A 13,543-nucleotide genomic window follows, 5' to 3' on the forward strand; every position below is an offset into this window, starting at 1 on the left:
GGCCTCTCACTGTTGTGGCCTCTCCCGTTGTGGAGCACAGGCTCTGGACGTGCAGGCTCAGTGGCCATGGCTCACGGGCCTAGCCGCTCCACGGCATGTGGGATCTTCCCGGACCAGGGCACAAACCCGTGTCCCCTGCATGCATCGGCAGGCGGACTCTCAACCACTGCGCCACCAGGGAAGCCCCAACCATTCCTCTTGAAAACATCAATTTTAAAAACTTTGATAAATTATCAGCCCCTGACTGAGTTAACACATATTGATTGTCTAAATATCATTTTATTTAAAAACTAAATTTTTATTTATTTTTTTTACTGTCCACATTTTAATTTTTATACTTTTAGGTTGCTAAAATTTATTGAAGTGTATTTGATTTACAATGTTGTGTTTAATTTCTGCTGTACAGTAAAGTCACTCAGTTATACATACACGTATTCTTGTTCATATTCTTTCCCATTATGTTTATCACAGGATATTGAATATAGTTCCCTGGGCTATACAGTAGGACCTTGTCATTACTATTCAATGTTTTGATGAATACAGACACCTGTGTACCTTAAAATTATCAAGATACCAGCCCACAGATTTCCCTCATAAAACCTAAATCTTTTTAAAAGAGATTCTCTATTTTCCATTGGTATATTTTAGGTGAAAATTATACCAACTTAAATTGTGATTTTGTTTAAAAATTGTTCATGAAAATGATTGATTGGATGTGATAACAGACTGAAATGCAAACAGGATAAAAAAATAGGTAGGATGTTATGAATATTCAGATTCCCAAGAAAGTGAGCAATTTCAGATCATTCAACAGGTGAGACTCTTGTGTCCTGCACAAGTGTGATTTTCCTTCTCTGACTTTGAAGCACCAGACTGACCCTCTGTGAGGAGTAGGATAACAAAAGAAATATGATCTGATTTTTAAAAAAGTCTCTTCTCAGAGAAAAGGACTGATGAAAATGTGGCATGAAATCTGTGTCTAGCATAATTCTTTTAAGACTTCTCCCTGACTCCTGTCCATGGGGTTTTGAAAATCTGGATTTAATTTTCATTTTAAAAATTTAATGGCCTGGACTATCCCGAGAAATTTGAACTTTCTGAATTCCTGGGCCCTCTCACCCACCCGTGCTGTGGTTACGATGACTAAAGCTGACTAAAGCTGGGAACACTGAGTCAGGAATGGGTTTGCTGTCATGAACTCTGTTCGCAAAGAATCTTACTGATAAATAATGTTACTGTTTCCAGATGCTGAGCCTAAATATCTGATAGTCGTGCGGCCCGCTCCTCCTCCCAGCCAAAAGAAGTCATGCTCAGGTATTTTTGTTGATTTTTTTTTTTTAATTAACTTTAAAGCATGCCTTTTCATCTCTTTTCTACCCACAAAGACCACGTGGCTTGGGGATGTCTCAGGAATATAGGTTAGAAGATGTACCATGCCCAGCAGACCCCCATCAACGCAACCCTGCTTGGGGAGTAGCATAGCTGATGGGAGAGGCTCTTGGGGTCTTTTCCAGCCTCACCACATACAAACTGCAGGGATTGAGGCAAATTATTGAACCTCTCTGTGCCTCCATTCTGACGTATGGTAGGGTCTGCGTGAGGATTAAATGAGTCCACAAATACGCAACACGTAGGACAGGCCTGGCCCAGAGCAAGTGCTCATTTAGAGTTAACTCCTGTTGGCTTGTCTCTATTTTGTAATGTGTGAACTAAAGCCCGCTCTTGTGCCTTTCAGATTTTTTAGGGCAAAATTTGATGTCTAACCTTTGCTGAAGGAAACTGTTGACATTTCAAAAGCATAACTCATTTACGTGTGTGTTAAATGGGTTGGAACTTGGATTTTATGTACACCTCTTCCTTCTAAATCTCTTGTATTTAGTCCAACATAGAAAATAGGACTTCTTTCTTTGTTACAGTAACAGTAACAGCAGTGCAACACCCATATTCCCAGGGCTAGGGAGACTTAAAACAGGAAAGTAGATACCATATGTATAAAAGAGTAGAAACATTTCTGCATGACTAAGGAAGATTAAAATCCTGTGTTGTCCCGGGACTTCCCTGATGGGGCCGTTCTGCCCGCCAGTGCAGGGGACATGGGTTCGATCCCTGGTCCAGGAAGATCCCACATGCTGCGGAGCAACTAAGCCCACGCACCACAACTACTGAGCCCACACATCCTAGAGCCCATGGGCCACAACTAGTGAGCCCATGTGCCGCAACTACTGAAGCCCGTGTGCCTAGAGCCCATGCTCCGCAACAAGAGAAGCCACCACAATGAGAACACTGCATAGCACAACGAAGAGTAGCCCCCACTCGCCACAACTAGAGAAAGCCCGCATGCAGCAACGAAGACCCAACGCAGCCCCCCAAAAAAAATCCTATGTTGTCCCAATTTCACTGCTAAAATTTCTTCTCAGATCAAATAAGGAAGCCGTTGCTATTACGAAGGACTGATAGAACTATAAATATGCTTTTAACATCTGATGTCACATCTTAATACTCTAGATAAAGTTGATCATAGTACTTTTCTTTTCTTTTTCATGTTCTAATATGAACTGTTCTCAAAATAATTATTTCCTAATCATATTTGTCTTTTACAGTACTCTGGTTGCCACACAGAAAAAAGGATCTTTCTTAAAGGGATGAGAAGGGTTGGGGGAGCGTACAGATATTCACATACACTGAGCAAAGGCGCCCTTTGCAGCTCTGTATTCTGTCTCCTAGGTGTATTAGCCATGCCTGGTTACCAGAAATCAGTTGCCACTATCCCCTCCCCTCCTTCTGTTGGTTTCCTTTTCTTTTTAGAGAAGCAATAAATGGTCAAGTATTTTGAGAAATACAGATCCTTTTCCTTGACCTCTTATATTATCCCAAAGTGCAAGGAAAATTTCAATCAGTACTTACACCTTACTAATGGTAGTCGTCCAGGCAGCTTTCCATACACTTGAAAAGAAATGTACTCTCATCAATATTTCAAGATTCTATTTCAGAATATTTAACAATAAAGTCAGGAAGCATGAGTATGGTTTTATGGGATTCTGGCTTCATAGTCACTGAACTTTTTCTTAATATGATTATAAAACAAATATACAAAAAGAAGTAAGGAAGGTCAAGAGAGTGATTATAACTTAATAGCATTTTATAACTTCGTTTCATTTGGGGGCTTCTGTGACGCTGGCCTTAGAGATTATTTTTCAGTATGATGACCAACACAGGAAATTGTTTCATCCCACTCAGGATATAATACCCCACCTTTCCTTTCAGGCAACAGATATAATTTTTGTTTTTATAATCTGCATTTAAGAGTGATGTAATGAGTCATGGATTAGCTTCTATTCATTTTATATTTGTATCTGCCACATAAATTTTAATTATTTAATCATTTTTAAAGTAAGATCCAAACTTATTGAAATAATTATTTGATAGTAATGTAAACCTTAGGTTCCTTGGGGAAAGAAAAATGTACCTTTTTTCTCTAAGTGGCATTATCTTCATACATTGTGAGCTAAGACAGTGATATAGTAAAAAGAAAAGTAGATTATAATTCAGGAGACCTGGATTTGAATCTTAACCTTGGACAACCTTGAAACTACTCTGGGCTTTGTTTTTCATCTATAAAATGAGACAGCTGTGTTACGTGAGTGAGTGAAAATCAATGCAGGGGTGGAAAAAGACTTATCAGAATCACCTCAGGGCTTTTTCAAACTACCCGTGTCCCCCACCTTTATCTCAGATTCTAATCTGCCCTCCTTGGGAGCCAAACTTGAACCCTTTGAATCATAGATAAGGTACTGTTGCAGGTGGATCTGGACAGATTTTCAGAGAAGTATAGTTGCATGTTTGCAAGTAATTAAACAATAACCATCTTTGAAAATTATTTAAGATATCTTTTAAAAATTCATCTATGTCACAGTGAAGTAACTTTCCACCACTAGGTTGTGTATATTCTTGTTTCAGAGGGCTTTTCCGCTAGAATAACAACTTATACAACTTAAATCTGACAGAAGCAACAGTCAAGGCACAATTTTCAAGGGTATTTGGTTCAGATAACCTTAGCTAAGCTCATACAAGGGGTACCCTCCTACCCACCTTCTAAAGGTCACAGGCCATTTTGCTGTTTGGCTCACACTACAGTAGATGAAGATAAAATTTCTTTTTATAGCAAATATACGTAGTATCATGAAATGAAAAAGAGAATTAATGGAAATACAAAGCATATATGTTTTAATTAGTGCTGCATAATTTTATTAGGTCCCATTGGATTTTTAATTAATCCTATTAGATTGTACCCTGATTTCTTTTATGAGCCAGTGTTGGTTTCCATGGTTGAAAATCTTCCCTCCTCTTTTTCACTCTCCTCCCATGCCTGCAATTTCAAATATTTTTGAAAAAACAAATGTCTGCACCCCCACCACATACTTGAAAAGAATATAGAATGGTATATCAGCATCACTCTTAGCATTGCCCCAATCCAGTTAGTCTTATCAGAATAACTGTGCTTCCTGTATTATTCGTACTCTTCCAGCAGTATTAAAAATGTGTGCACCTTTTCCATTTAGATACTCACTGTAAAAAAAAAAAAAAAGGCTATTACAATGGTCTCACAAGGGATTTTACACTGCCAAATAGTTTTTTTAAAAAAAGACTATAACCTGCAACCTACATGGTAAGCTTTCTTTTCTAAGGTGTTATTTCACACTAATTCACAGTCCCAGGGGAAAAAAAAGCATAATTTATTTTGTCTGTAAAAGAAAATTGAGTATATATATGTATATATATGCCTATATGTGTGTGTGTTTATTTCATTGATAATAGCCAAGACCTCCATATTCATCCCTGACTCGCAAGAAAATAAAAACTAGGAATGTATATAGTTTATATGTGTATACACACACACACACACACACACACACACACACACATAAATCTCAAAAGGGTATTTCATTTGATTCCTGCTTAAATTCATGGGCAAACCATTATTAATATTTGTGCACTATATAAAAAGAAAAGGAACTTAATGCTTTCACATTCTTCATCTCTTGCTAAATTACCTTTGTCTATTTTACCCAAATCATAAAGGACTTCCCTGGTGGTCCAGTGGCTGAGACTCTGCACTCCAGGGGACCCCAGTTCGATCCCTGGTCAGGGAACTAGGTCCCACATGCCACAACTAAGAGTTTGCATGCCTCAACTAAGGATCCCGCATGCCTCAACTAAGACCCAGTGCAGCCAAATAAATAAATATTTTAAAAATTATTTTTAAAAAAGAAAATACACTAAATATTAATGAGAATTAACCTGTCTGTTATCTCCGCAGGTAAAGCACGATCTCGCAAACCTCTCCAGCTGGTGGTTGGCACTCTGACACCAAGCTCAGTCTTCCTGTCCTGGGGCTTCCTCATCAACCCTCACCATGACTGGACATTGCCAAGTCACTGTCCCAATGACAGGTAGTTCACCATTATGGAAAATTTTGTTTTTCATCTGAAAATTGGCACTTGCTTTCAATAGTATCTGCACATGCTTTAGAAGAATGTGTAAATGGCAGGAGCATCAGTATTTACAGATCAGCTATTAGCTGTAGAGCCTGATCTAGGTGTGAGGGGAATGAAGATACATTAGTCAGGATCCCTACCCTTAAGGGAGTTATCACCTATCTGAATAGAAAACACATGCAAGTATTTTTTTCTTTCTGAAGAAAAAACTAGAAAGGAAAATAAGCCAAATAGCAAGTGGGGTTATCAGTGATAAGTGTAAAAAAAAAAAAATCAGAGGATGAGGTTGAAAGCACTTAGTAGAGACTGTTAAAAGTTGCAAAGCTTCATCTTTGGTTTGAAAACGATGGATCTTTGATCTGTCAGTTGACGAAGTGCTAAAACAGTAGTTCTCTCAGTGTGGTCCCTAAACTAAGCAGCATCAGCCTCAATCAACATCACTTGGGAAATTATAAAAAATGGAAATTCTCAGGTCTCCAGACCTACTGAATCAGAAACTTCACCTAAGCTTAGGGATCATTGACTTAGAAAACTGGAGTGAGGAACACATGGAGAAATGTAGGTCAAGGAAAAGCACAGTTGGAAATGAAGCTACCATCTTCTTTGGCAGAACAAAATAAGAAAAACCTAAGTTTATTTTTAAATTACTGCCATTCATCCATCCAGCATATGTAGTTGGCATTGTCTATGTGCTGGGCACTGTATAAATGCTGAACCATGATTCTAAACTGGGTATAAGATGATATTTGCTTTTCATAAGTATTTACTACAGTAGCTTCAAAATTCAAAACTTTGCATCTGACAATCAAAATTTTCAAGCTTCAACCAAGGAGTTTTTATTTTAGAAGATTTTTTTTTAATTTTAAATACTCAAAGTGACTTAAATGTTTAAGATTTGTTTCATTACTTTTTTACATAAAAACTTTGTTATTGAGAAATAATGTAAACCTAGTAAAATGCACAGATCTTAGGTGTACAATTTAATCAATTACGAAAAAAGGTGTGTAACCATGTACTGTACACCCCATCAAGACATAAAACATTTTCATTACTCCAGAAAGTACTAGAGTTGGCCACTCTAGAATTCCATATAAACAGAATCATAAAGTATGTTCTCTTTTTGTGTCTATCTTATTTATTCAGCATGTTTTTTTGAGATTCATTCATGACATTGCAAGTATACATAGTTCATTCCTTTTTTATTCCTGAGTAGTATTCCATTATGTGAATATTTCAGAATTTATTGATCCATTTTCTTGACGGTGGACACCTGAATTGTGTCTTGTTTTTTGGTTATTTTGAATATAAATTTTATAAACATTTTTGTATAAGACTCTTGTAGATATATCTTTTAATTTCTCTTAGATCAATACCTAAAAGTAGAATTGCTATGTCACAGGGAAGATGTATATTTGATTTTTTTTGGCCTAATTTTTCCATTTAAATTCCCACAAGCAGTATATGGGAGTTCTGGTTGCTCCACATCTGCACCAGCATTTTGTGTCATCAACATTTTTCATTTTAGCTATTCTAGTGTAGTCATATCTCATTACCATTTTAATATGTATTTCCCTTGTACTAAAGATATCGAAAACATTTTCATGTACTTTTTTTGCTTTATATCTATTTTTTTAGTGCTTTATTTCTTTTTATTTGTCTTAATTGAACAGAAAAGAAAGAGCTTTAAAATGTTTGTAAGTTCTCAGAAGTACCTTTCATATGACTTTGATTAAGAAGTCTAAACTAAGAAAGAAAAAATTTAAATTTTCTTTCACATGTCCATAGTTCTGAAGGAAGAAATTCTTGGAAAAAGTATGTAGAAGATATGCCAAAACTAAATTTTTTGAAAAGTAATTTTGAGCTGTTTCAAAGAATCTGAACTATTCCTTATTTCAACCACTACTAAACCCATAACTTACTTTGTTTGGAAATGGACTCTTGAAAGAACTTTCTTTCTTGTGATAACTTCAGTTTCTAATGGGTTCACAGGGTGCCAGTGCTGAGAAAACAAACACTTAAGGGTTGCTTTCTTTTCCTTTTTTTAGTCTCTTACTAAGAAAGAAAGAAGGAAAACAAAGAATGGAGGGGAGGGGATGGGCAGGAAGGGTAGAAGGGAAGGATGGAGACCTGATACTCTTGTAACAAAATGTAGCTGATTTTAATGGTTACTCAACTTGCTTGATAAATCCATGAGGTTCAGTAACTTGCAAATTCATATAGCAGGATTTGGATACGATTTCCTCCCCTGTCCTCAAGCCTTTTCTTCAATTTCACTTGGTTCTGCTGACCCCTCCATGAAACGACTTATCTGATGATTGATTCTAATTGATAGAGGTTGCCACGGTTTGACAGCACAAGGAGATAATGAATATGAAGAAGGTAGAGGAACAGTTGCCCGGATAGAGTTAGAATTTTATCCAAGGCAATTGACTTGAAGGCCCCAAGCTACTCAGACAATGTATATACCTCACCCTCTCATCCCCTTGCCCATACACCCTGGCTCTGCTCTTCTCATCAAATAGATGGAGTCATGCCCATCAAATCACAATATTTAAAATAAATAATTCTACCTAGAATGAAGTTTTTTAAAAGATTCAATAATAACATGTCAAGATGCTTGCCAAGTTTCAAACGTGAGTATGTGGGAGGATCAAAGTATCCTTGACAGAAATAGGGAATTGTTAGGACATGACTAAAGGGGAAGAATTAAATGGTAATGACAAAAAGAAGCATTTGGAGTCCTTGTGAATTTTATTTACCCATCCCTCCTTTCTCCCTAGTTAGAACAGTTAATAAAGAGCTGACATTTGAGAAAAAATAATAGTCCTTATTTAAAAGCTCTGGAAATACTGTACATATTATAAGCACCCAAATAAATCCACCAGAACAACTCAATTGGTGTACTTAGATGCAGAATTGGAGAAATCCACCCTCATATGATTAGGTAGATGGTATTGTTTAGAATTTAGATTAATCCAGTAGGTTAGAGTAAGCAATAATAGTTACAGGGAATGATTCCTCCTTGAAAATTAGAAGATTAGTACAGCTCAAGTTTTCCTTCAGGAGCATATTCTGACAAAACTGTTGGAATCTGAATGCCCTTGGCTTGCTACAGGAACATCAACTGATGTCATTTTAATCCATTTAACTCTAATATTTGGCACTATGTGTAAAGTCTCTGTTTTTTTTTAAAACAGAATCATTTCACATTGGTTTGTATAGCATCGTTTAGTAATTTGCATATTACTATGCAAGTGCAAGTTATTGGAAAGGTTTCTTTACATTATACTTTGACTTTTTTTACATTTTATTTATTTATTCATTTTTGGCTGTGTTGGATCTTCGTTTCTGTGTGAGGGCTTTCTCTAGTTGTGGCGAGCGGGGGCCACTCTTCATTGCGGTGCGCAGGCCTCTCACTGTCGCGGCCTCTCTTGTTGCGGAGCACAAGCTCCAGACGCGCAGGCTCAGTTGTTGTGGCTCATGGGTCTAGTTGCTCCGCGGCATGTGGGATCTTCCCAGACCAGGGCTCGAACCCGTGTCCCCTGTATTGGCAGGCAGACTCTCAACCACTGCACCACCAGGGAAGCCCCTATACTTTGACTTTTGACTTTATATATCAAAGCTCTCGTGTGGTGAGTTTCTAATGAGAAAACCTCTGTTTTCTGTTTTATTTGTTTTAAGCTTCGAAACATTAATGAGTCACTTTATCCTTGGTTGTATGTTTCCATTCCTATTTGCATAGGGTCCATATGGTTCTCCCATGTTTTTAGAGCCTTTTCTGAGTTCACATTCCTTGGAGAGTAGATGTACCTAATTTACAGTTTTTATTCTTAATGGGCTTTGAAAGGAAGAATGTACATGTTTGTCCTCAATATATCTAAGGTCAAAAGAAAGCTTTCCAGATTGGCCCAGATGAAGAGTTAAAACCACAATTTATTTCACCATTAATAGCATATTTTTTCCTTCCCATGTTTCCAGCTTGTTAAAGTGTTCAAGATTGCCTTAGTTCTCACTCCTTTGCCAACTTATTAAAGCTTTATGATTCTTTTAGAATTTTCTTTTCACATTTTCTAACACGTTCACATTGTACTTACTTGCTCTTAATGTACAGTGAGGGCCCTCCTTTTTGGCTGGTCCCGGGCTGACTCTTGCCTTTTTTTTTTTTTTCTTTATCCCAAGTTGTTAAGAAGTGAATATTTTTGATGTCTGGAAATTCTCACTTGATTTAGCCCAATGCCTTGTTACCCATTTGTCTTGCCATGTAAATTTTAAGCTCTGTGAGGATAGGGACCATGGGTATCTTAATCCACCATTGTTTCCTCAGTCCCCGGGCTAGCATCTGGCACATAGTAGGCCTTCAGTAAATTTATATTGAATGAATAAACAGTAAAATGTTAGCATTTTCACTTTTATGCCTTACCATTACTTCAAACGTAGAACAAAATTGAACTCATACTTTTCTCTTGAAATATCAGTTCCCCTATTACTTTCTGAAGTATCATAATTCTTTCACTCTCCATAATTTGAAACTTCATGAATTTTTAAATTCTTCATTTCCTATAGGTATTGAGGCTCTGAGTTACATTGGTTTTGCCTTTGAGAAGTACCCATATTAGTATCTTTATCTTCTGCTTCTCCATTTCCATGTCAATGATTCCAATCCAGACACTCCTTACCTTACCCTGCATCCTGGGAATAGCATCCTGGCTACTGACCCTGACTCTTTTCGTATCCCAATCCATCCTGGTTTCTGCAGTACTGAAGACAATTTAGGCTATTTGCCATCAGCTCACTGTTTCTTCATCCAACATTTAGTTTTAACTCTCTTCTGTTCTTACCAAGGAAAATGTTTCTGACTTCAGACAGTGCTCATCATCTGGTCGCTTCCATATTCCATAAGCCTTTGATGTTTTACATTTGCCTCTTTACTGATATTGGTGCACTGCCTCTTGCTTACAAACATGCTCAAGATTTCCCTACTCCCAAACAACATCTTCTGTTGACTGTGTTATATCTTCTAGGCTACTTTTCAGACTCTTCTCTTAATTCCAAAACTTATCAGATTAATGTGCTCTCATATTCTTGACTTCTCTACCACACTCACAGTCTTTATTCTCTTTCACTGGCTTCGGTCCTCTTTTTACCATTCCACTGAAACTTCTCTTGGTGATCTAGCAATTAATTGCTAGATCCAGTAGAGTTTTCTCAGTTCTTATCCTTTTAAACCTCTTTGTGGGAATTTTGGCCATCCTCCCATTCTTGAATTCTTTCTTCCTTTGAAATTTTTATTTCAATTTTCCTCTTACCCTCTTCCTCTTATGTTTTGCTTACTTGTTATCCTGTCTCTCAAATGTGGAATAGAGATATATCCTTGGATGTCCACCTATGTATCCTCCTTATCTCAGCTATAAGCCATGTCTTTATCACCTCTATATAGAACAGTGATTCTCAAAGTTTGACATACTTGCAAATCATGTGGGAGATATTGAACTTTGACGTACTTGCAAATCATGTGGGAGATATTGTTAAAATGTGGGTTCTGATTCCACAATCCTTAGGAATAACCTGAGATAGTGCATTTCTAAAACCTCCCAGGAATTTCTGACGTTGCTGTTCTACAAGCAATAGCAGGAGTGGTATAAGGATGTAAATGACTTCCAATGCTAAACCTCTGACCTTGACCCAATTCCAAAGTTCTAAGAGTGTATTTTTAGTTGTCTGTGGAATATTTTCATTAGGATGACCAGGTGACAGTGTTCAGCACCTCAAACTCAAACTAAATCAATGTTGTCTATACTACTAAAAAAACCTCCTTTTCCATCTCTTTAACTTCCCTCTTCTCAAGCTTGAAAATTGAGTTTTGATTTTTATTTACACTTCCCTTGTCACCCATATCCCATAAGGAGTCTAGTCTCATCAATTTAACTTTGATCTGTTTCTTTTTTCCCCTTCATTCTATTCCTTCCATGGTTCACTCCTTTGTTATCTCATATCTGGACTACAGCAAAGTGAGATTCCTCCCTCCAGTTTTTCTCTGATTATTCCACTGCTGATAAATCTAACTTCCTTCATTACTGCTCAACTTTATTTACCTGTTGATTCTGTTGAAGAATCTTCCCCAGGTTCCCACTGGCTGGTTAAAAAAAAAAAGGTTATAGATTCTCTCCAAGAATCTATCTCAAGGAATCTTTGAGTCATCCTCCTGACATGGGGTTTAAATCTGGCCTACTCTGCTTTCCCTGGATCTGGGTAGGATTTCCTGCTCTAAATCTACCACCGAGGTGGGGTTTACAAGGTAGCCTTTTTACAAATTCAGGCTTCAGGGTGCCATGCCCAGCCACCCTCAGGTGCTTTGCTTTTCATCCAGCCTTCTTTAGTCATATGCAAATGTACACCTGCCTCTTTCCCTATTCTGTGAGCTCATTTTTAAATTTATGCCCAGCGTCTTACTTGTCTTTCATCACACATATAATATAGCATCACACTTTACAACAGTAGTTCTCAACAAATGCATGAATGAATAGGCAAGTAGAATGTCCAAAACTGGCTTTAAAAATCATCTAACTAGTCCATTCAGCCCTTGAACCTCCTCTGAAACATCTCGCAAACAGACGTCAGTCACAGTGAGTATCTCCAGGGATGGTACATAGCATGATTGCTCGGGGTATAAATTCTGGTCAGACTGACCTAAGTTCAGACTTCTGCTCTGTTAGCTGAGTGACCTTGGACAGGTTACTTAAATGCTTTAAGCCTTGATTTTCTCATCTGTAAAATGGGAGTAATAACAGTAATATCTCATAGTGTTGTCAGAATTAAATGAGATGACACATGTAAAATGTGAGTATGTTCACTGGCATGCAATGAATACTCAAGAAATGATACTGAGGCGTGAGGAGTTTGGGGGCACACAAAAAGAAGTCCAGGCAGCCTGTAGGAACAGAGAGCAGCTCCGAGCTCCCAGCCAGCCAGGAAACAGGACCTTGGAGCCATAGCCAGAAGAAACTGGATTCTGCCAACAACCTTAATGAGTTAAGAAGCAGGTTCTTCCCAAGAGCCTCCAGTTACCTGGCCAGGGATCAAACCTGCACCCTCGGGACTGCAAGCTTAGAGTTTTAACCACAGGACCATCAGGGAATTCCCCAGAATCCCCCACTTCTTACCACCTCTGCCACCCTCGTCCAAGCCACCATCATCTCAGGTTTATCCACTGAGAGGGACTGCAACATCCCAAAGCAAGGAACCCACTTAGCAACTGGATCTTAGATTCTGAGTACTAGGAAATCTGGCAGAGACCATCTTCATCAAATGAATCAAATAAACAAAGTTAACATCACAAGGAATGCAACAAATTGAAATTGTGCACCCCCCGATAGGATGCAACAGGAAGAACACAGCATCATTTGCGTGATACTCCTGCCAAAGTGCATCACTTGAGACCTGTGACTTGCGCGAGTGACACCTCCAGTCGAATCCTGTGGGATGTATTTCATTTTCCATGTGGATAAGAATTATCAAAGCAAAAACTACACTGGACAGAGTTATAGAGCCGTGTGGCTGACAGTGTCCTGGTGCTCCGACCAAGTGTCAGGCCTGAGTCGCTGAGGTGGGAGAGCCAAGTTCAGGACATTGGTCCACCAGAGACCTACTGGCCCCAGGTAATACCAGTCAGTGAGAAATCTCCCAGAGGTCTCCACGTCAATGCTAAGACCTAGCCCCACTCAACGACCAGCAAGCTCCAGTGCTGGACAACCCATGCCAAACAACTAGCAAGACAGAAACACAACCCCACCCATTAGCAGAGAGCCTGCCTAAAATCATAATAAGTTCACAGACACTGCAAAACACACCACCAGACATGGTCCTGCCCACCAGAAAGACAAGATCCAGCTCTCATCCACCAGAACACAGGCACCAGTCCCCTCCACCAGGAAGCTTACACAACCCACTGAACTAACCTTACCCACGGGGGGTAGACAGCAAAAACAACAGGAACTACAAACCTACAGCCTGCGAAAAGGAGACCTCAAATGCAATAAGTTAAGCAAAAT

General features: G+C 38.4%; 1 protein-coding gene across 1 annotated transcript in view; it reads left to right on the forward strand.

Annotated features, from left to right (window-relative positions):
• The window catches only part of ABI3BP (ABI family member 3 binding protein), a 263,443-nt gene that overhangs the window by 91,137 nt on the left and 158,763 nt on the right, over window positions 1-13,543 (forward strand). The window contains exons 3-4 of the mRNA XM_060150668.1: window positions 1,246-1,314; window positions 5,318-5,450. Coding sequence (XP_060006651.1) covers window positions 1,246-1,314; window positions 5,318-5,450 — 202 coding nt within the window. The remainder of the gene's footprint in view (window positions 1-1,245; window positions 1,315-5,317; window positions 5,451-13,543) is intronic.

This window comes from Lagenorhynchus albirostris, chromosome 5, assembly GCF_949774975.1.
Source record: "Lagenorhynchus albirostris chromosome 5, mLagAlb1.1, whole genome shotgun sequence".
Classification (NCBI taxonomy): domain Eukaryota; kingdom Metazoa; phylum Chordata; class Mammalia; order Artiodactyla; family Delphinidae; genus Lagenorhynchus; species Lagenorhynchus albirostris.